The following is a 22,634-nucleotide window of genomic DNA, read 5'->3' as shown; positions in this document are numbered from 1 at the left end:
ATCCAACAAAGCTGAAACATGCTTAACTTCAGTGGGATTACGCACCTGCTTAACATTAAGCATGTGCTTAAGTGCTTTGCCAAATCAGAGCCATAAAGATGTAGGTACAAAAACATCTGTATTAGAATAGGGTACTGCCATTTAAATGGTGGAGTAAGAAATGACACAATCAATACTAATTTGATTTCTCCCCCAAATCAGAGTTCTCATGCGTAGCTTTGAATGGATGCAATCATGTCAAAAACCCCTGGCCAGGAAGCCCCAACACCTTCAAAAACTCCTTCCTCAGAGTAGAAGCAAAGAAAGCAGGTCCTTTCAAATACCCCACTCCATGGGGGCCAAAGGAGGTAGGGAGCAGGTGTGTGGTCTACAAAGGCTTTCACATGTGCAAGGAAAAGGATTCAGGGATCTCATATGGAGGGCTGAAAGTAGGCTGGTATGGCGTACCATATGACGTAAGACGTGTCTGCCAGTACCGGCTCGTACAAGGCTGATGTTACCGTCGCTGCCTCTTTTGTGCGCCCCCAGGGCCGCCGATGGTGGGGGGCAAAAGGGGCAGCTGCCCTGTGGCCCGGCAATTTAAAAGGCCCAGGACTCCTGGCCACCGCCGCTGCTACCGCAGCAGCGGCCAGAGCCCCGGGCCCTTTAAATCGCTGCCGAAGCCCCGGGTGGCACTGGGCAGCATGGAAGGGCTGACTGGGGGAGGCTGACCCCCAGCCCCACCCCTGCCGCCCGAGGCCCTGCCCCTTGTTGGGGGGCCTGGAGCCGGGCCCCCGTACCGGTAAGTATTTTATCTTACTTTCACCCTGCCCATATGTATCACCAGACCCCAGATTTTTGGCTCATGGTTTCTTTGGATTGCAAAGAACAGCAGGTGTGTCAAAAAACACACCTCAAGGAAACCATGGACAAAAAAACAAGAGTCCATAGACAGGTGCATTTCACAAAGCTACTTTTAGCAGAGGCAGATGAAATGGATAAAACTGAAATGACAGTGTCCCTTCAGTGAACCATAAGAGTGAGCGGGGGACAAGTCTTGTCCTGTTCTGGTTTATAATAATATATATGGCTGACAGTAGCAGCTAACACTTCCAGGTCTTAAAGAGGTCACCTTTGTATAAGACTTTTCCATTTTTTCCTCAGTTGGGTTGTGTGTACAAAATGTTTGGGGTCAGAGAACACAGTTTTGGTATGAAGGGCACAGTCTAAAACAAATATTAACTACTTTAAAAAATGTTTTCTCACAACACTGTGTCATCTATGTACAAAGTCAGTATGTTCTCCACAACAAATGTAATGCAAAGAATCTTTCTCTGTTTATGACCTTTAAAAATGGTTTGCATACAATACCTCCCCTGTATTAGGGTTAGAGCAGAGAATCTTAGCATCCTTTCCACAGCTGAGTAACAGCTCAGAATCTGCCATACTCCAAGCAATGGTCAAAATACCCCTGTGTGAAAAGCCATAGTAAGAAAATATTAATATAAATGCATGATGATTAATGAGGCACCCTCATTAGCACACATCTAGATTACCTGGCCACTTCATCTTTAAATGCCAAGTCCCCCGCCACCCCCATTATGTTGAGAGAGTAGAGAAGGTGCTGCCAACATTTGTTTTATTGAAATAGATTTTTTCCGCTTTCTGCACAGGAGGCATGACAGTGTAGCCACAGGCTAAGGGCACAATCCAGAAAGGTACCTGAAAGCCAAAGACTATAACCATTGATAAAAAACATGGATATCAAAGGTAGATTGTGTAATAAAATGTCACACTAATACCGGACTCGGAAAATTGCAGGATAAGAACTGTGACTAATACTTGCGGCAATCTTCTTTTTATTACTAAAGGGTTAACATTAGCTCAGTCAACATCAGCATTTTCAGGGAGTGCTTGCAACACAGTTTTTTGCTGCCCTCCATCCTTGAATGCAGTAAACTCCTGTCCACCATTTTCACACCGCTGTACACCAGGTCAGCCAAAGGTTTAGGGAAGTTAGTGAAAGGATTCATTAGAATACACCCCAAATTTAAGCAACTCATTTTGGATTAGAAAGCGTGTATGAGTGTTTGTATGGGTGTGGGATCTTTAGATTCCCCAACCCCTCCTGCAGAAGTGGAGCCCAGCTGCTGCTTCTTTTGCACCCTTGCAATCATTTTACATAGTCTCAAAAACGTAAATGTTTCTTCTCAAAGGAAACAGCTAGAAATGTACTTTTTTAAATTAAAGCTGGGATCCTTCTTCACAGTTCTAGCTCCTTAAAACCAGTGTGGCCCATTGGCACAGGTTTGCTGGGCACAAAGGCTAGTTGTATCACTAGAAGTCTAGATTAAGGATAACAGTAGCTGCTAAAGCATCTGCCTTGGAGCTTAAAATTGGGATGGCATTAATACCAACTGATAGAGAGTTGTGTACAAACCAAGATTAGAATGGGGAAAATGGCTAAACAACAAACAAAACTCAAGATTTACAGACTAGCCGACATAAATACCTTGTATGGTTTTCCAAAACACGAAGAGGAGAAGAAGCAAACCTAAGATCCCACATCTGAATTACAGGCAACCTGTCATCTTCGGAAGCCAGGACCATCTGTGTAGCCACATCAGGGTGCCAAGCCAAGTCTGAACAGTGCATCTGATAGATAAAGTAGTGTTAGACCACAAGATAATTAAGCAGAGCTATAAAAAAAAGGAACCCTCCAAAACAGAAGCATGGAGAATGCTGTCTGGAGCGTGGCCCTGTTTATTCCCACTTCAGCCTATTTTAATAAAATCTTCCCACTGCAGCCATGAATGGGTCAATACTGAATTTATCAGCATAGTGCGTATCATTTAACCAGTCTGACTTCTCACTGCTGAGTAATACATAATGTCCCCTTCTCTTGCCTGAACCCTAAACTCCCTACCAAATTCCTTCTCGGCCAAATATTAATTTAATCATTTGCAAAAATTAATTATTTAAAATAATAATCCACCTTTGGCATATAATTATAGCCCTTTAAAAAATTAACAGATCTTACAGCAGGTAGTATAAAATGGGGACATGTTCCTGTGTCACTTAAGAGTCTAATGAGAATCCGTGCAGTCACTTGTCAAGAATAAGTCTAATAGTTAATCATTCATGATTATTAATACAGGCTCTTGATAGTTTAACATAATCAATTACCCGGTTGCTGTGGTCGCTGACTTTGATGATAGGCTCATTCTTCCTCAGATCCCACACAGTAGCACGACCACTAGGACTGGCAGACGCCAAGATGTGCTGGACTTGCCTGTTCCATGCAATGCAGCTGATGTCTTCTGGAGGCTATTGCAAACAAAACAGTTTGTCCCAACAGTCTCTTTTTTCCAACAGAGAGCTCAATATTTTTGATTAGATAAGTTGGCTAAAACAACAAGTTTTCAAAGCTAATCCTCATAGCCCATGTGTTCGTTTTACCTTCCTGAACAAATATTGACACTAGGAAATTTTAAAACCCATGCATTTAAATATACGCTAGCTATCTGCACCCCTCCTTCCTTTCTGCCTGTGATAAATTTGCCAGCTATGGAGGAAGACGGAGCAAGTTTGTTGTCTCCCAGAGCTTAATAGTGACCCGCAAAAAAGTATTTAAAAATTGGACTTGTGCCCTTCATTGGTCTTTTGTGATGTATAGAAAAATGAAAGGCAGTGTGTTTTGTTTGGAGGGGCAAGTGTTAACGTTTTTTTCTGCTTACTTTTTTTTACCTTATTGGGGGAGGGATAGCTCAGTGGTTTGAGCATTGGCCTGCTAAACCCAGGGTTGTGAGTTCAATCCTTGAGAGGGCCATTTAGGAATCTGGGGCAAAAATCTGTCCTGCTTTGAGGGATGATTTAGTTGGGGATTGGTCCTGCTTTGAGCAGGGGGCTGGACTAGATGACCTCTTGAGGTCCCTTCCAACCCTGATATTCTATGATTAAGTCTGGTCTTCCCTGATTATGTTAGAAATTTCTTGGGTGTCTCAGAGCATGTGCATTACAAGCTCTCACACCTTAACTCAAAGGGCATGGATCTTTAACATGTCTCCAAAATGTTCATTAGTCATTGGACTAATTTGATAACAAAAAACAAGTTAAAATCAAAGCGTTTTAAAACAGCCTGACTACAGATTGCTACTCAACGGCTCAACTTTCATTCTCTCAATAACTATTGTGCAATAACTTCACTAGTTCTCCAGGCACCATAAAGTTTTTCATGGTAAATACAACCTGCTTTTCTACTAACAACTATGTAAACTCACACAGAGAAAAATAAACTTTAAAATACACAATACCACAAACATCTTTCAGGCCTTCTTTACACAGCGCGAAGAAGGGAAAAAAAGGACAGAAAACTAACATTTTCTTCTATTCTCCAAGTCTTCTTTAAACAAAACACAGGCTAACCAGTGGTGTTTCGATATTAAGATGATACATTCCATATGAATATCTACAACTGTCACACCTATCGCCTAACAATCTACCACCTATTAATAGCCAGGTTTAACACCTTCTTTTTTAATCTGCATCTTTCACAGCAGCATAAAGATCCTTCAGACTTAAACACACAGTAGAACATGCCAAAATAGGCTACAAAAAACACAGCCTCCATAGAGTTGTGAAGGATGTTTAAAGCACGCGGAAACTAGAGAGCCTTGGCTTTCTAACAACCATTGGTGAACTGACATGCAACTCCTTAGGGACAGGTCAAAAATGACCCATCAGATTTAACTTGTTGCAAAATCTTACCCCATGAAAAGATGAGTCATTACTGGCTGATTCCACAGCTAACTCAAACTTTCATGCCTTTTCTTGTTAAAACTGCCTCTAACTTCAACCCTTCGATCTGTTTGGGAGAGGTCTCTGGTACTATTATGGTAGAAAATCTCACATAGGAACCAAACAAAATACAGTACAAGGAATGCATAACAATGGGATTTTGCTCACTCTGACTTGAAAGTGTAACAACTGATAAGTCATTTTGCTGACACACGACACAAGAGTTAAGTGTTCTAACTTTACTGGGAAGTTTGGGTGTGCAAAAGAATTCAGAACTGGACACAAACTGCACTACAGTCACAATTAACATCATTATAAATAGAGTCATTGTTGGTTACTTGGAATGCAATTTAAGTCTCCAGAAAATTCAGAGTCAATTTTCACAAAGGTGGTGTTCATTACAACCTGTCTGTATTGTTTTATAAAGGTTGAAGCTATTAATGGATCACATTCAAAACAAAACAGAGAAATCTCCACTTTTAGCCGTAACAGTCAATAAATTTACAATCAGAAAAACAAACATCCACTGGGGGTTATTTTATTGTTTGGGAGCAAAATATATACAATATACGTAATGTAACAACATACTTGTATGATTCTTATCCTGAATAGAAATCTACATCATTATTTTAAGGAATGTATCTCACAACAACAGATGTTTATCTAGGACTTAACTACATTCAAGGTAATATTTGCAATATTTAAATTAAGTTTTTGAAAACAGAGATTGGTGCTTAGAACTGCTTCAATACTGTATGTCTGTATGAGATTTCAAGTAAATTAAATAATCTGCATATTTTTCAGAGTTCTTCTAATCATTTGACAAACATAACTCCAGTACCTGGGTCTTAGCTCCTGGTGTCATTGGTGTGGCAAAGTTGTTCAAGTCCCAGATATAGATTTCAGACTCATTAGCACCTGATGCTACAAGGTTTGTCTGTAATAGAAAAATGCCAATAGACATTGAGAGTATTTCTGGCATCAGCCTTCACCTTCCCAAATGCTGTGGGTCCAATCCATGGAGCTGTGCCAATTGACATTAGCTCAGAATGTAGCCCTTGTCACAACAAGAGCACTTCAGAGGAGGTACAAGATTCCTTAATATTTCTAATACTATTTATTAGCCAAGACCCCATATACTCTGCAGCAAGTTGGACCTAAATTCCCAAGGCAGTGTTCTTGGTTTCTGCAGTATTCATATGCAGAAAATGGACACAAAGAATGGGGATGCACAAAATGACTCCATTGTACTAATGCCCCAAACCTGTAAACAATTAAGCTTGTGCTTACCTCTATTTGTGTTACTAATCCCACTGACTTCAATGGGATCTCAAATGTGAGTAAAGTTAAATACATGAGTAAGCATTCACAAGATCAAGGCCTATAAGAACATTTCCTAGATTAAGAGAAGCATTTGAAGCAGTTTTACAGGTGAAAGAGGAATGACAAGATAATAGCAATGGGATCTGAGGAGAATGAACTAGAGGGAAAATAACTATTATATCAATGCATTTTGCTCATTCCCTAATGCTGGTTGCAAAACAGATTCCAACTTCATAATAAACAAGGACAGAAACCATGCAATTTAAACACAGTTCACTGAACTAATTACTGCCTTAGTAAAAACATGTGCCAAAAGAAAAAATGCTACTTAGTAAATCAAAACAAACTGAGATCTCACAGAACAGTCATGAATGAGAAAGATGCTATATCTTGAGAGGTAAATCCTCATTAGTGATGGAATTAAATTAGCTCTGTGATTAAGTCCTTACTACTTTTAAGAATTGTGTCAAGCCAATGAGTTTTAGGCCCCAACATTTCATCTTTATTTTGGAACAACATACAAAAATGGAAGAGTTACAAAACCTAAAAACTAATATTTAGTTGTTATTTTTTAAATTTCAGTGAAAACAGTTTTTGGGAGGTATTTCAACATCTGTCTGCAACCATGATAACACTGAGTAGTGCATGAGAACTGAAAAGTGAAACTGACTAGAAACAAAATGAAAAACAATTTTATTTCAATGTCTAAACAGAAAAATACACAAAGTAAATAGCCTAAATGGTGAAAAGGCAGATCAGATTTTTAAAATTATTTCAGGTCAAATAATGATTAGTATCAAAGATTGTTTTCTTTTTTAAAATATGCAAAAATATTTATATAACTTTCCCCCAAAAAATCACAAGAGAAGAACATTTCCTATAGCATTTTACTAATCCATGACAGTGTGAAGAAAAAAAATCTAACCTGGAAAATATTCACGTCCAAAGCTCTTACTGGCCCAGTGTGCTTGTCTTTCTGTGCAATTATAACTTCACTCTCTCCAGCCATAATTTTAGATGGATCATACAGAATAATATTTCCATTTTCACCGCCTGCAATTAGAACTCCAGAAAGACTACCATCTGAAGCCATTGTATGAGGTCCCCATATCAATTTATGGTACCTACAAGATAAAAAATAAACAATTTAAGAAGATCTATTACCATATCATTATAAGTGCCAGAACATCATAATGTTTTCCCTCATAAAAAACACTAACACTTTATGGGAGGAAGTGCAGGCTGGTGGTAAGATCAAAGGCATGATGAGACTGAGAACTGCTAGGTTCTATTCCTAGCTCTCCCATTCTGTCAAAAGTGTGACAGTGGACAGGTCACAACCTATATTTGCCTCAGTTCAAGGCTCTAAAGTCAGAATACTTACTTACCTCATAGGGTTTTTTGAGATAATGTTTGCAAAGGTGATCCCTGAATGAGAATTATAAGCATAGCCAACTACAAGCAATCACATAAATCTCTGATATTGGTGTACACTGCTTGGTGAATCTGTAAGTATCCAGATTTCCTTTTTTTAAATGAAGTTGTTTTATAACAAAACAATATTCCTGTATGTTCAGCCATGCAAAGAGTACATTTCTTCCACATAACGACACACCCTCTTGTGGCATTGCTCTTACAAAGTGGCCTTAATGCATTTGGAAAGCAAACTAACAAGTTTCTACAAAAAACAAAACAAACCTAAGAGGTAGGGCTTTTAAAAAAAAATTACATCAGCACTAACAATGCCGCCATTAATCAGTATTATATGCTGAATGCTCCAAGTAGCAAGAGGAGTATATGCAGCACAACTAACTTACATTTTATATCTCTAACCTGGTGTTGAGCAGTTCTCAGTTATTATCTATATTAAGATAGCAGCCGAGGGCCCTAATCAGATTCAGGATCCCATCTTGTTAGATACTGTACAAGGAAGACATCGTTTCTGTTTTATACAGATTACAATTTAATCAATTTATAATTTCTAAAAGTTCAGGCAATTGTGTTTGGTGTAAATCTTTGGAAAACAGTCTTAGACTTGTGAATCATTATTTAAAAATGGACTGTAGAGAATGAAATGGAATTAACTTCCATCTACATAAGAAGGTGGTGTAAAACATGATCATCATCCCTCAAGGGATTTAGATATTTATATATCTCAGTGTAGCCGGGCTACAATACACTATATTTCGGTCACACATATCTTTGATAAAAATACATTAATGCTGACACTACAGCTTATTCACTGATGAACAGCTGACAATCTGTAAGTGTTGCACACACCTCCACAGAGTACTATGGGTCACTGGAAGGACTAATGTTTGTGCTGACATTGTATCTGGTATGAAAGATTAATGGACCTAATCCAGTGTCAATGGAAAGTTTTCAGATCCTTCTCTATCTCCAAAAAGAGCATCTCACGCTTTCATTGACATTGTTATGGCCAATTTACAATGAATGGAAGCCACTACAATGCTACTGCAAGTGCCACTAAGATGTCAATAGGATGGCTTTTTGGATTTTTAATGCTAATTATATAAGTTATAGCTAAATACACAGCATGAAGTTAGAAGTAATATGGGTCTAAATGAAGCAAAACAATCAGGAACGTTTCTTCCCAATAGCTAGGTGTAAGTATTGAACTACATATGGAATGCAAAAACAAAACACGCGGGTACATCAAATGAGTCCCCCGCAATACCTAACCACAATAGGATGACACAACATGTGGAAGCTATAACTGCCTTTTCCTATTTTTAAGAGCACACTTAACACTTTCCCTCTGCTCTCTGGAAATTCTTCAGGGCCCTAACTGTTATCTTCCTTTACATCAAAAACAAAGCAAATCATGTCAAACCAACCTAATATCCTTCTTTGACAGGGTAACAAGCCTTGCGGATTGGGGGAAGAAGTAGATGTGACATAGCTCAACTTTAGTGAGGCTTTTGATACTGTCTCACATACCTCATAAACAAACTAGAAAAATACAGACAAACCTGTTACAAAGTCGGTGCACAACTGGCTGGAAAACAGTACTCAGAGAGTAGTTATCTGTGGTTCACAATCAACCTGGAAGAGTATATTGTGTGGGGTCCTGCAAGAATGTGTCCTGGGTCTAGACCTATTCAATATCTTTATAAATGATTTAGATAACGGCACAGAGAGTACACTAAAGATCATGCAAATCTTGGATTGGACTATTTAGTCACATGAGACATTGCAAACCATCTGCATCGTAGGCTGCAATTCCCACTGTCTCTTGCAGATGAAAGGATGCCTACAAAAGAGAGCACACTTATAAATTTTGTGGACGATACCAAGCTAGGAGGGGTTGCAAGCACTCTAGAGGACAGGATTAGAATTCACAATGATCTTGACAAACTGGAAAAATGGTCTGAATTACATAGGATGAAATTCAATAAGGACAAATGCAAAGTATCACACTTAGGAAGTGTGAAAGACCCAGACCAGTTGGGAACAGCAGAGTAGCAGAAGGGAGATATACTGGCCACTGGATAAGTAGTTTTCTGTTCCCTGAGTGACCAGAGCAGGGGCTGCTCCAGGCTAATAGACCACCTGACTCCAATTAACCTGCTAAGAGTCAGGTGAGGCAGTTAAGCACCTGACTCTAATTAAGGTCCCTCTGATGCTATAAAAGGGCTCACTCCAGTCAAGCCAGGGGGAGCCAGAGGAGAGGAAGTGTGTGAGGAACTGGGAGCAAGAGGTGTGCAAGAAGCTGAGAGTAAGTAGGTGTACTGCTGGAGGACTGAGAAGTACAAGCATTATCAGACATCAGGAGGAAGGTCTGGTGGTGAGGATAAAGAAGGTGTTGGGAGGAGGCCATGGGGAAGTAGCCCAGGGAGTTGTAGGTGTCGTGCAACTGTACCAGAAGGCACTCTAAACAGCTGTAGTCCACAGGGCCCTGGGCTGGAACCCGGAGTAGAGGATGGGCCCGGGTTCCCCCCATACCTCGCAGCTCCTGATCCAACACAGGAGGAATTGACCTGGACTATAGTTTCTACCAGAGGGGAAGGTCTCTGGACTGTTTCCTGACCCACAGGGTGAATCTATGAAGCGAGCAAATCTGCCAATAAGCGCAGGACCCACCAAGGTAGAGGAGGAACTTTGTCACAGAAGGAATGATCAACTGCACAAATGAAAAATGGGAAATGACTGCCTAGGAAGGAGAACTGCAGAAAAGGATTGCGGGTAGTAGTGGATCACAGCCTAAGTATAAATCAACAATGTAATACTGTTGCAAAAGAAGTAAATATAATTCTGGGATGTATTAGCAGGAACACTGTAAGCAAGGCACGAGAAGTAATTATTCCAATTTACTCAGAACTGATAAGGCCTCAACTGGAGTACTGTGTCCAGTTCTGGGTGCCACGCTTTGGGAAACGTGAACAAATTGGAGACAGTCCAGACGAGATCAACAAAAAAAGGTCTAGGAAACATGACCTACGAGGAAAGATGGAGAAAAAATGGGTTTGTTTAGTCTGGAGAAGTGAAAGCTGTGGGGGGAACGTGATAATCTTCAAATATGTAAACAGTTGTTATAAAGAGGAGGGTGATAAATTCTTCTCCTTAACCACTGAGGACAGGACAAGTAGTAATGGACTAAAATTGCAGCAAAGAAGATTAAAGCTAGACATTAGAAAAAAACTTCCCAACTATAAGGGTAGTGAAGCACCGGAACAAATTACTGAAAGAGACTGTGGAATGTCTGTCATTGGGGGTTTTTAAGAACAGGCTAGACAAACACCTGTCAGGCCATGAGTGCAGGACACTGGACTAGATGACCTATCGAGTTCCTTTCCAGTCCCACATTTCTATGATTCTATCACCCAACGGATACCAGCCCAAGATATTTGTGACAGAACAGGAACTGAAACCAGGTCTCCAGAGTCCAAGTCTACAACTTTAACCACAAGCCCATCCTTCTTACCTTTCCTAATAACACTGACACAGGGCTAAAGCTTCATACACTATCCTTGCAGCCCATATCATGCCACAAAAAATGCATTTTTATAAAGCAGACCATAAATTTGGAACCCCAATTCATACCTGTGCGAGGAGGAGAAAGTTGCACAGGATTTCATATCCAACGAAGGATCAGACAAGTCCAGTTCAAATATTTCCAGAGAAGCATTGGTACTGAAAGTTGCATCCAACTGTTGAGCAGATGTACCTACGCAGAAACATACTATTGTATCGGAATGACATAATATAAAATACGGAATTGCAAATTACTAAAGTATCAAATCCTACAAAGGAAATAAAATCTTCAGTGTCTCAGAGGTACACTGAACACAAAACAGTCAATTTTTTAAAAAGGGAGTTGAAAGTAGTTTCAGGTATTTCACCTGCCCCTAAATCCCCTTCCTGGTTCTACAACCAAATTTTCCCATTAAAATAAAATTTAAAAAAACAGAAAAGAAAGGGAGGTGTGTGATGTTTTCCTCTCCGCTGCTGCTGTATAAGAATCCCACACAAGTATCAGAAGAAACTCAGAAATTGACTGAAAGGCAATAGTTTTGGCAGCCAAAACTGAGAAACTGCAAGCCATTGGTAAAGACTGGGTCATGTAATCCTATGATATAGGAGAGAGAAGCCTTGAAATTAAGTTACCAACGCTGCCGTACATTTAGGGCAAACATGCACGTTTACAAGGTATATGGTAGGCTGGGGTTTTGATTTCTAGGGAAAGCTGATACTCCAGAGGTTGAAAAGTGATTGCAAGTGGGTACTGCATTACATTCTCAATCACTATTTCAGCCTTCAGGACATTAATTTTCTATTATAAACTACAAGTACAGTGAGTATATTATAATCTACACCATATGCATAGAAAGCTCCATGGGTAGGGACCATACTCTTCAACAAGTTACCTGTAGCCAGGTAAATGGGATGTTGTTGGGCAGGGCTCCATGCCTGCATAGCAGTACGATCAATCTCCTTTAACTTCATCCTGCTAAAAGAAGATAACTTTTGTAATACAGAAAATCTGGAGGAAATGGCACCAGTACAACTGTGGGTATGATGTGGCGTTTGTATGGAGGAGGGCAATGGTGAAATATTATTGAAGTTTACAGGAAATTAATATTTGCTAAACATGTTGAATGAAACTAAATAAACCTGGGGAACATAGCAACTGCTGTGAGATTCTGTTCTTAGACCAAATGCCTTTGCTAATAAGAGTTTACATGATATAACTTGATATCTTGTAGCAGCTGTTACATTTAAATTAAAATACTGTCCATGTTTCTAAATGCCCAAACTGACATTTATAAACTGTCATCAGAGCTGAAACTACTGAAACTTACCACAAAGTCACTATTGAAAACCACCACATTGGTTTCTAAAACCATGTCAAAGAATTTCCTAATCCTGTTCCTTGGTGAGATTTTAGGGACATAGTTAACTTGCATTCTAGCAATCTCAAGAAATGAATGTAAAGGAGTTTCAGGTGCAATACCTGTCCTTGAATCTGTCTGCCAATTTTTGTGGTTTAACAACAACATTTCCCTATTTTTAAATGTTGTGCAAGACCCACACAAACAACAATCCCTGACTGATTATACAGAGAAAACAATGAAATTGACTCCATGTAAAGGCTTGTCAAATGTACAAAGCAAGCAAGCAAAAAAGATAAAAATCTCTTTAAATTCTAGTAACTTTAGGTGTTACTTCTAACAATAGTAAGTACAAAAATTTTTTAAAGTATCCCTTTAGGTATGTCCCTCTTCCCATACAGGCTGAGGTAGCATGTGCATATAAAAAGATAAGTAACATGAAATACTCATTTCAGACATCAACAGTTTTTCAGTTACCATCTTCTACCCTATCACCCAGGAAAAGGTTATATGGCCCCCATAATAATGACATTCTGAAGTGCCAAGAATTTTCTCCTAATTGTGGTTTCCAGTTAATGGTTTAAAAGGAAGTGAAAGTTTAAGTGAAAGCCTGAAATGCTCAACGACTTTGAGTCACACAGTCCTCACAAGAGGATTTATGCAGCTTTTGTGCATGAACAAAAAGTTGTGTGAAGAAGTGCAAAGGTTAATTATCATGTGATGCAAGATAATTCAGAAAAAAAAAAGCAATTGATAAACTGGTCTTCCAGCTCAAAGTTTGCTGGAAAATGCTCAAATTTTTCAGCAAATGCCTCCTAAACAGAGCCCAGCACACAGTAATCTAAAAGACTTTGCAACACAGAGACATTTTAAACGAAATATAATAATTCAGGCTTGCAAAAATTTACTTACTCAAGGCAGGGATGGCATGGTAATTACCAGAGCTGGTTGTTACCAAGTAAAATCAAGGTTTTTACCATAGGGATAAAACTAGTTAGTCCCAGTTTAAGGCAAATTTGCTATTTTAAAAATTGTTTCATTCATGCACATCACATTATATTAGTTTAAATTACATATTCAAACTGTGGTTACTTAAGGCAGTAGCTACACAGATTAATTTAGGGTTGTACAAATAAAGAGCAAAACTGCATTCGGGTGTAATAATATAGTCATTATGATGCTGAACATGGGAATGTCTATATATTTGGGTTTGTATTTTCTTAAGGAAGTTATACATGTCATGACTCATATTTCGATATTATATAAACAAAAGTCAAAAACATTTGATTATATAAAAACAATAATGCACAGTTGCATTAAGCAATCAGAAGTATGAAGAGTTGTACTATTACTATAACTACAACAGCTAAAACAACGACCTTAACCCATTTGGCCTACAACATTCTGCAGCAGAAGACCAACTTTCATGTAGTGGATAGATTAAACCTATTCCTTAGTTTTTAATGGACGTATCCAAAGTTTGAAAAGATTTGTCCTATGCTTGCTGAAGTTGCTGGACACTGAAGCAATTATTTTTCCCACTTTCCTGGTTTAAACCGTATTTAGCAGCACTCCATCCTAAACTAGTTTTTCCTGGAAAACTGCCAACCCTGGCCAAAGATGTATAAAATATAACTTTTTGCACTAGCTGGACTGGTGAGTTTTGCAATGGTAATTTGAAAATTACTTCCAACAGAAAAAAAGAGTTTGTTCAACCTTTGTAAAATGCTTATAATAATTAATCTAATGTCACATTGACCCAAAAATAGACTTTAAAATTGTAGGGCAAATTAATAGTAAGGCACAACATATCTTGTCCTCTGATTTTTATTTAATGAGGTACATTTTCTTAGAGAAGGGAGTAGTGGGAACACTCAAAATTTAAATGTCTTTATTGGCCACACTTACTCTATGATAATGGGAAGGTTTCAATTAATTCTTTCCTGTACTTGATTTCAATCTTGACACTACAGAAGTTCATTCTGACAACACATACCCAGATAATTATACTATGAATAGGGCCCACCAAATCATGGTCCATTTCAGTCAATTTCACAGTCATACGATTTTAAAAATCGTAAATTTCATGTTTTCAGCTATTTAAATCTGAAATTTCACAGTTTTGTAATTGTAGGGGTCCTGACCCAAAAAGGAGTTGTGGGGGGGTTTGCAAGGTTATTGTGTGTGTGGGGGGGGGGTTGCGATACTGCTACCCTTACTTCTGTGCTGCTGCTGGCGGTGGCGCTGCCTTCAGACCTGGGCAGCTGGAGAGCGGCGGCTGCTGTCTGGAAACCCAGCTCTGAAGGCAGAGCCGCCGCCAGTAGCAGCAAGGATAGCATGGTATAGTATTGCCACCCTTACTTTTGCTCTGCTGCCGGCAGAGTTGGGCCCTCAGTCAACAGCCGCCACCCTCCAGCCGCCCAGCTCTGAAGGCAGCAGCGCAGAAGTAAGGGTGGTATGGTATGGTATGGTGTTGCCACCCTTACTTCTGCAGTGCTGCGGGCAGGGTGTTGACTTCAGAGCTGGGCGCCTGGCCAAGGGCCACCCCACTCTGAAGGCAGCACAGAAGCAAGGGTAGCAATACTGCAACCCCCTAAAATAACCTTGTGACCCCCCTACAACTCCCTTTTGGGTCAGGACCCCCAATTTGAGAAAGGCTGGTCTCCCACCATGAAATCTGGTCTTTTGTGTGCACACAAAAGACCAGATTTCATGGTCCATGACGCGTTTTTCATGGCCGTGAATTTGGTAGGGCCCTAACTGTGAACTCTGCATCTTACATCAAATATGCACATTATAATCAATATCAGGAGTTCTTAGATTGTTACTAGACAAAGGTCTTTTCAACAGAGCTCTTGATAATTTAATAGGCAACACACAGTTTGTCTCACTCATCTAAATTTTGTATCCTTTAGGGGGATATTTTACAAAGTTAGTTTGTAGCAGACCTCAAAAATAATTTAAAAAATTAGATCTCTTTATATAACTGAATTAAAAACCATTCTAGTAGGGCACCTCACGCTGAAAGTACCATGTGTATCCTCATTCTACTTTTAAAACTAAGAAATAGTTTCAAATACCCGTCCCAGAAATGCTTTTCCCAAACTTGAGTGAGGTTTAGTTGGGAGTCTGACTCTAAGCCAAGCAGGTGTGTGCTCCACTGGGCTGAAGAACGCTATTGTGTGGAAACAGCCTGACTGGACTTCAAACCCTTAAGTAAAAAATGGCAAGGTTGCACAATCCTTCTCTGAAACTGCTCAAGGAAAAGATGATTACCGGGTGTCCTCATTCAGTGTGCAGACACCCATGAAGCACCTGGGGAATCACAAAGATGCATATTACTGTTCAATTTTAGATAAGGAATCTCTTGCATTTGTTCATAACAAGGCTTGCTTTTCCAGAGTTTTTTCTGGATATTAAAAGTGATTTCTAGAGTGGATGTACACATAAATCCTACTCTAATTTTCACATAGCCTATACTTTTACTGTTAAAAACAGCTATACATGCAGGGTACTCTGCTGCCCATTCTCTGCCAGGACCAACTGGGATCCCTCCCTCATAGGAGAGATCACTGCCAGGTGGACACTGAGTGACATTATTTAATGACTTTGATGAACCAAACACCATTTTAAAAGAGAACATAACAAAACAGATGGGCTCCCCTCCTCTTTATAACATAACAGTAAATTTCATAAATTCTTTAGCACCACAAGATTGGTTGGACGTCAGTCTAAGGAATACATCTGTTTGACAGTGTCTATTTTATACGATGGTAATGACATAGCTTCACTTTGAGTCACAAGGGTATTGGCAAAGGAAAATTTGTATGTTGAAAGTCTTGCTGTTGCCATGTTGGCACTACAGCCCCATCTATACTGTCCAGGAAAAACACGTTACTGCACTTTTCTAGTGAACCACTCATAAATAAAGTTCGTTAGAGAAGTTCTAGCATGTGGCCTGATATCCTGAGTGATTCAGCACCTTTGAGGCTCATGTTTTTTTCCTTATACTTTTCACTTATAGCATGGTATGGTCAATATGTCACAGTACAGAAAGGCTATAAAAGATGCATATATTTTACAAATGAAAATAAAAATTCTCACTAACAATACTAAATTCACTGACTAAAAGAGTGGAGAAATATACTTTCTTACGTGCACATTTATAATTACAAGTATTTTTACAGTATCCATTAATAACATCTGGGAGCTGCAAATCAAAGATTCAGGATTGTATTTGGGCTAGTCACTAGAAATATTCCCAAAACTATTTTTCCCATTCAGATAAGTTTTGCTACAAAATACCGGTATCTCTATGTAACTGTGGTAGGGTAATATTTACATATCTACTAGCTTGGATAATACAAGCAAGACGAAAATCTCAAAATGGTCATTAATATGTGATCCTCAGCGCAATCGTGCAATCTTTCTTTGTCTTTCTAGAATCCCTTTTCCTAAAGAGCTTTAAGGCTCCATCTACACTTTTCCCTTGCGGTTGGATACTGTGTTTAAAGATGGCTTAGACAGAAGGTTTTTGGAAACATGGTGTAGATGGGGCATAACATTTTTTAAATTAAGGTTAGGTTATAAACCCTAGAAGTACCAAATCCATATGACGTGCGTTTTGAAGTAAGTTATGAGATGGAGATTAGTAAAATATATTAAACAACCTCAGAGGCTACTATGACAAAGCTACGTCTAATCACTCTTCCCACAACACTGATATCCACAGGACCCTCCACTGCTCCGGGTAGAGGGGCTGGGGGCAGAGTTTGTCACTTTTCAGCTGACAGCAAGGCGGCTTTCAGCGGTGCTTAGTTTGTAATGAAAGAGGAGCCAGGACACAAGTAATGTTGCTCCTTTAATAGCGGACAAGGCAAGCCGAGCGGTGCCGGGGCTATTAAGTGCCAAGCCTAGGGGTGGCGGGGCTTAGCCCTGGCACAAATTAAGCCCTGGCTTTTAGGGACTGGCCCTGCCGCAGGCAGCAGAGAAAACGCCCGACCCCAGTCCCAGAGCGGCAGAGCTAGCAGCAGAGGCCGGCCCAGGCCACGCCAGCGAGCTGGAAGCCCCGGGGAAGCGAGGCTGCTCTGCCCAGCGCCCGGAGGGGGACCCTGCGAGATAGGGCCGCTCTGCCCACACGGAGCCCAGGCCCCAGCGGGCAACCCCCCGCCCTAGGAACGGAGAGACCCGGCAGCGCCCGGCCCGCTCCCCCGGCGGCGAGGCCAGGCCCCGCTTCCCCTCACCTGGCGGGGCCGGGCTCTCCACGTCCCGCTGCGGTGGCTCAGCTCCCTGCCCCCGGCCGGAGGCTCCTCCGCGTTCCGCTTCAACGTGGCAGCCGGAGCGCCGCCCTCGTCAGCCCCGGCTTCCGGCAGCGAGACCCCGCCCGGCCGGCCGGCGCCTTCCGGGCCGCGCAGCTCCCAGCGGGAGGGGGCCGGGTTGCAGAGGGGCCTAGCCCGTGCCCGTCCAGGCGGCCCGCCAGCGTCGGGCCTGCCGAGCTGTCACTACACCCCCGGCCAGGGCAGCCCGGCTCAGCCCCCGGCTGCGGCGGCTACCCGGGGGAGTTTTAATAGAGCTTTAATGATGGAGCAGCTGGATGGCTGCCCTCACCCCACTGGAAGTAGGGGTGCCGCCCCCTCGCCCCCTCCTTGAAGTGGTTTCCATCATACAGAGGGTTTAGTTTGGCTCAGGGGCTCTTAGTACACTATACAAATGGTTCCAGCAGCCCTGCCTAGCCTCAGAGGCCTGAAGGAATGAGACATTTGTCCCTTCTCCTTTCTTTGGTAAGAGCCCCAAAACCTTATAGGAGATGAGGCTCCCACGTACTTGCCCAGTACAGTTCTGCTGCCTCACATTTGTTTCTGATCTGTGACCAAATTCCACTGCCAAAATGTTCTGCTATTCAGTACAAGACCCTAGCATTGAAGGCACAAAGTAAGTTGAGACAGCTGGCCTCCTTCACCATAGTTTGCCTCTCCAAAGCAGGGTGGCCCAAGGGCTGGACAAGCCCCAGCAAGTGCAAAGTGTTTTGATCACCTTTAGTGGGGTGAATGACTGGGATTTGCCATTTTCATGGAAAGGTCACATTTCTCCCTCCATGCTGAATATTATGTGAGACTGCTACTAGTATAATTCCCCAGGTGAAAACAAGGGATGGTTTCCTAACTAACAGCAGTGTTATGAGGCTTAGAGCTCATTCATGTTGGAGGCACTTATTCTACAGCAGTGAGAACAGAGAATTAATAGAAATAAAGCCAAGACGCCACATATTTAAATCAAGGGCAGCATATCATGTTTATTACCAATACAAATGAACAGGATTTTACAATAGCCTCCAAAAGCAATCTCCCAAGATTTACAGGTTGCAGCTGAAACAAATGCTTTGAGACTGATTTCTTGCCTTCACCACTACTTTTTCCACTATAAAAAGCATTACATCAGCAACTAGATTACTTTAACCTCCTCAATGAAAAAGAGGAAACAAATTAAACAATTTTCAAGTATCTTCGTTAAAGGTGAAAGAAGAAATTCAGATGGAACATAGAAACTCTTCACAATTACCTGAAAAGTAAAAAAGCATATTAGATCTTTGACAATATATAGATACAGGTCTAATTTAGTGCAGATTAACATCTACTTCAACATTCTTAGGAGTCTTCGCTCAGTAAGCCCACAACTTCAGTAAATGTTCTTCAGGTCTGGGGAATTTAGGAGCAGCTCTGTGTAAGCTTGTCTCTTTCCCCAACAGTAATTGGTTAAATAAAAATAACCTCACCCATCTTGTCTCTGCATGTTACCAAGCTCAGTAACAGTTCAGTAAAGCCTACAGTCTATTACAACCACAATTAGGATGTCCTCCCAGTAGTGTGTAAACAATTTTTTGTATTTCTAGAAACAGACCCATGCAATTTTTACAGGTTTATTTTAGAAAGCATGCTCATTACTGTCTGGTTCGGTTTATTTTAAATTATCCCCTTGTCATCTCCAAGACCTGGGGTCTGAATATACAAAATAAACTCCTAACAAACATGATGGGTCTAACAAAAATAAAAAAGAATTCAGAATCAGAAACAAGGTCAAACCCAAACTAGTTGCACTGAGGTACTATAGTACACACTAATATGCTGTAATACACTGTTGAGAGATACAATACCAGGCACAAACTGAATCAGCAAACAAAGAAATTAACAAAAAAGCATTAATGCTTACCCACGTGTCAACAAGTGCAGTCAGAAAAGTCTTAGTTCACCTTTCACAAGACAAGAGCAATAATTTAATGCTGGGGAGGGAAAGGAGAAGTTATTTTGTTATATATGCAAACCGAATGAATTCCAGAAGTGTATTTTATGTTTTTCTTAATCTGTGAACTGAACTGACTACCAGTGTTTTTAAATGTAGTTTGAATTTTTTACCCCATGTCCTCATCCAGCCAAACACTAATCACAGTGAGTCATGATGTGAACAGCAGTGAAAGGTTTTAATCATTGGACACTAGGCAAAACAAATTAACACAATACATTAAAAAACGTACAATGTTCATCTTGCAAATCTTTACGTGTAGCTTTTATACATGGTTTGCCAATTCCCAATCAAGTTCTAAACTTGATAAAAACACACTTTTTTGAAGAGAAAACCAAGTTAATTATTCTCTAACCACATTTAAAATGTGGGAGGCTCTCTAAACCTAAGGTTATTTGAGGTTTTTATTTCAATAGTTTTAAATATTCTTTTTCTTCTCTCCCCTTCACCCCCCCCCCCAAGAACTTGCTGAACCATGATGTAAGCAACTTTATCTGCTCAGGACAGGAAACAGGCCAGCAAGGAACACAGGCCTTGGAGGAAGATACTTTTGGGGTAGGACACAAGGGATTCTACCACTGCAGCTACTGTTACAGGGCAAAAGAAAAAAAAAAAAAACCAGAGGCCCCCCTTTCTTTGATGCTTGGTACTTGGTCTACACTTAAGTTATTTTGTCAGTTAAGTCAGTCACAGGGGGGGGGGGGGGGGGGGGGGAGCCCACATCAGAGAAGAGGACTACTTACACCTAACATCGGCAAGTTACAGCTTCTTGCAATTCACTGCTAAGTTGCCAATCTCTCTTCTACAATCAGTTTAGACTTTGATGGGAAGTGATGCCCCTTCCTAAAGAATGTAGGTAAAATTAAATATCTAGTTCTCATTTTTAAACAGCCTTAAATTATTGTTGGATTCAACAATAGTCTTTCAAATGTGAAGTTTAATTAGGAAAATCAGCTATACTTCAAAATCACTTAATGAAACCCTCACCTGAACAATAGTTAAGTAATGTGAACTTCCAGATTCCAAGCTTGCCTGGCAGATCTTATTAGTAGAACAATCCCTAAAGGAGTAAGAACGTACATTTTAAAAGTGATTTTTCTTCCCAAAATTACATCAGTGCAAAAAGTATCAACGTTAGCAGCAACAGTTATTTGCATTAGTAATAGTTATTGGCTTAACCTAGCCTTCCACTTAAGTTATGTCAGCACATTATGTCGGTTTTTAAATCACATATCCTCATCCAAACAAAGACTAATCACAGCACATCATGATGTGAACAGCAGTGAAAAGGTTTTAATCATTGGACATGTGTCAAGTAAATATTAAGTGAACAGTAGCACTTAACCACCCCTTGAACCAACACTTCACTTAGCTCTAAGAAGAAAGTAGTAGATGTCTGTCACATGTGACAAAGGTTTCACTATCTGATAGCTAGTTAATGGCTTAGGTCCATTTTCTAGTGGGCAGGTTATCTACATTACAAAAGCCAGCACAGTAAAACATTGGGTATTCTTCTAGTGTCAAGTGTGGACAACAAGTTAATGCTCATGGCAACTCAGTTACACTTGCACCCAGAAAGGTTCCTCCAGTCAAAGCTAAGGCATGCCAATGATGGAGTGAATCTTGCACCACTATTGCCTGCAACGTATCTGTTCTGTGGAACTTCAAGTTGGATTAGTTCATACACAATTCAGTATTGAGAGCCATCAATACAGCAAGTTCTTGCTGATGTTCCATCTCTCTCCTCCTTTCACCCCCTCATGCTACAGGTAGATCAACTGCTACTTTAGCTTTAGAATAGCTGTCAAGGTTCCCTCTTTATCACAAGAGTCTTAAATTCCAGAACGTTTTAAATTCTTATACCAGAGTATGTCAGTAATTCTGCACATGCCCTCACGCCAACATTAACCTTTACCTGAGATCTGTAAAACAGTAGTGCTCACTGGCGACTGGAGCGACACTGAACCGATCTGGTCCAGCACAGGAGAAGTTAGCCATCCACGGGTTTGATCCAGTAAAGCACTTAAGGGTTAGTTTAATTTCTGCTGGTGCACTAATCAAGTTACGTTGGGCCTCTTGCCTGTAAAGTAGGCAACACAAAGAGCCTCACGCTGAAGTGCTCGAGCCTGCTGTGCAAGGCCTGAGCGGGAAGGCGTGTCTCTAGACACAAGGTGAGCCACCAGGCTCCCTGCCGAACCCCGTCAAGGCACAAGGACAGGCTAGCGCTAACCACGACCCACTTACCCCGGATCTGGGGGATGCTCCATGCGGGAGAGTGTTGGGGGGAGGCAGAGCGCTCGCAGGCCCCGGCTGTTCCCTGCTGCTACGTACCCGCCTACACAGCACGTGAACTGGGACTCAGGTTCGAGCCCCAGGCCCCTTCCGGCCACACAGGAATGAGCCTATGACCCCAGCAGCTCGGCCCCCCGCAGGCAGAGCCCGGCCCCGGCGGGGCCCCAGGCGGCGGGCGCGGAGGCGCCACATGGCGCCCCGCCTGCCTCAGCGCCTCCCCGCCTGGGGCCCATGGTGCTGGCTGGGGACTGGACAGCGTCCCCTCGGGCAGCTCCGTCCCCATCGAGAAGCTTGGTGCCCCGCTCCGCGCCAGCGCCACACGCCCCACAGCAGCTAGGGACAAAAAGGAAAGGGTGCGCGCCCAGTAACCCGGATACAGCCTCCCCCAGACAGAGAGCGCCCCTTCCATTGGCTCCAAGTACGCTGGGTTTGATTGGCTGCCTCCTCCTGCGCCGTTTCTGATTGGTTCAACTCTCCTTTCTCTTCCCTCCCTATTTCCTGCTTCCGCTTAGCCATGTGGGGTGGGGTCGCAAACAGTCCGGCGCTGAGGAGGTGTGGTCACAGGAACGCGGGGAGGACAGCGACCAATGAAAG

General features: G+C 41.4%; 1 protein-coding gene and 1 long non-coding RNA gene across 9 annotated transcripts in view; both read right to left on the bottom strand.

Annotated features, from left to right (window-relative positions):
* Positions 1-17,808, bottom strand: part of SEC31A (SEC31 homolog A, COPII coat complex component) — a 67,202-nt gene extending 49,394 nt beyond the window's left edge. For 5 of the 7 annotated variants that reach the window (XM_026653301.1, XM_026653304.1, XM_026653306.1 and 2 more), the window contains exons 1-8: positions 17,696-17,808; positions 11,988-12,070; positions 11,164-11,287; positions 7,025-7,223; positions 5,618-5,713; positions 3,166-3,306; positions 2,492-2,634; positions 1,351-1,450 (exon numbers count right to left, since the gene is read on the bottom strand). In XM_026653301.1, coding sequence (XP_026509086.1) covers positions 1,351-1,450; positions 2,492-2,634; positions 3,166-3,306; positions 5,618-5,713; positions 7,025-7,223; positions 11,164-11,287; positions 11,988-12,066 — 882 coding nt within the window. In that variant the 5' untranslated portion in view covers positions 12,067-12,070; positions 17,696-17,808. Of the gene's footprint in view, positions 1-1,350; positions 1,451-2,491; positions 2,635-3,165; positions 3,307-5,617; positions 5,714-7,024; positions 7,224-11,163; positions 11,288-11,987; positions 12,071-15,532; positions 15,723-17,695 lie in introns of those variants that run through there. The other 2 variants (XM_026653302.1, XM_026653303.2) reach the window with 2 other exon arrangements.
* A 910-nt stretch (positions 17,809-18,718) lies between these two features.
* LOC112115518 lies at positions 18,719-22,316 on the bottom strand. 2 transcript variants are annotated; one of them, XR_002908826.3, is made up of 5 exons: positions 21,993-22,316; positions 20,736-20,808; positions 20,492-20,591; positions 19,659-19,728; positions 18,719-19,010 (listed from the first exon to the last, which is right to left on the bottom strand). It is a non-coding gene; the product is annotated as an uncharacterized LOC112115518 (long non-coding RNA). The 2 variants fall into 2 exon arrangements; XR_002908827.3 differs by lacking the exon at positions 20,492-20,591 and having other exon boundaries at positions 21,993-22,307.
* Between the last annotated feature and the right edge of the window lie 318 nt (positions 22,317-22,634).

The sequence above is a fragment of the Terrapene carolina genome, unplaced genomic scaffold (assembly GCF_002925995.2).
Source record: "Terrapene carolina triunguis isolate 2854851 unplaced genomic scaffold, T_m_triunguis-2.0 Scaffold136, whole genome shotgun sequence".
Classification (NCBI taxonomy): domain Eukaryota; kingdom Metazoa; phylum Chordata; order Testudines; family Emydidae; genus Terrapene; species Terrapene triunguis.
Note: the sequence above shows the minus strand (reverse complement) of the source record. Positions and strands in the feature narration are given on the sequence as shown.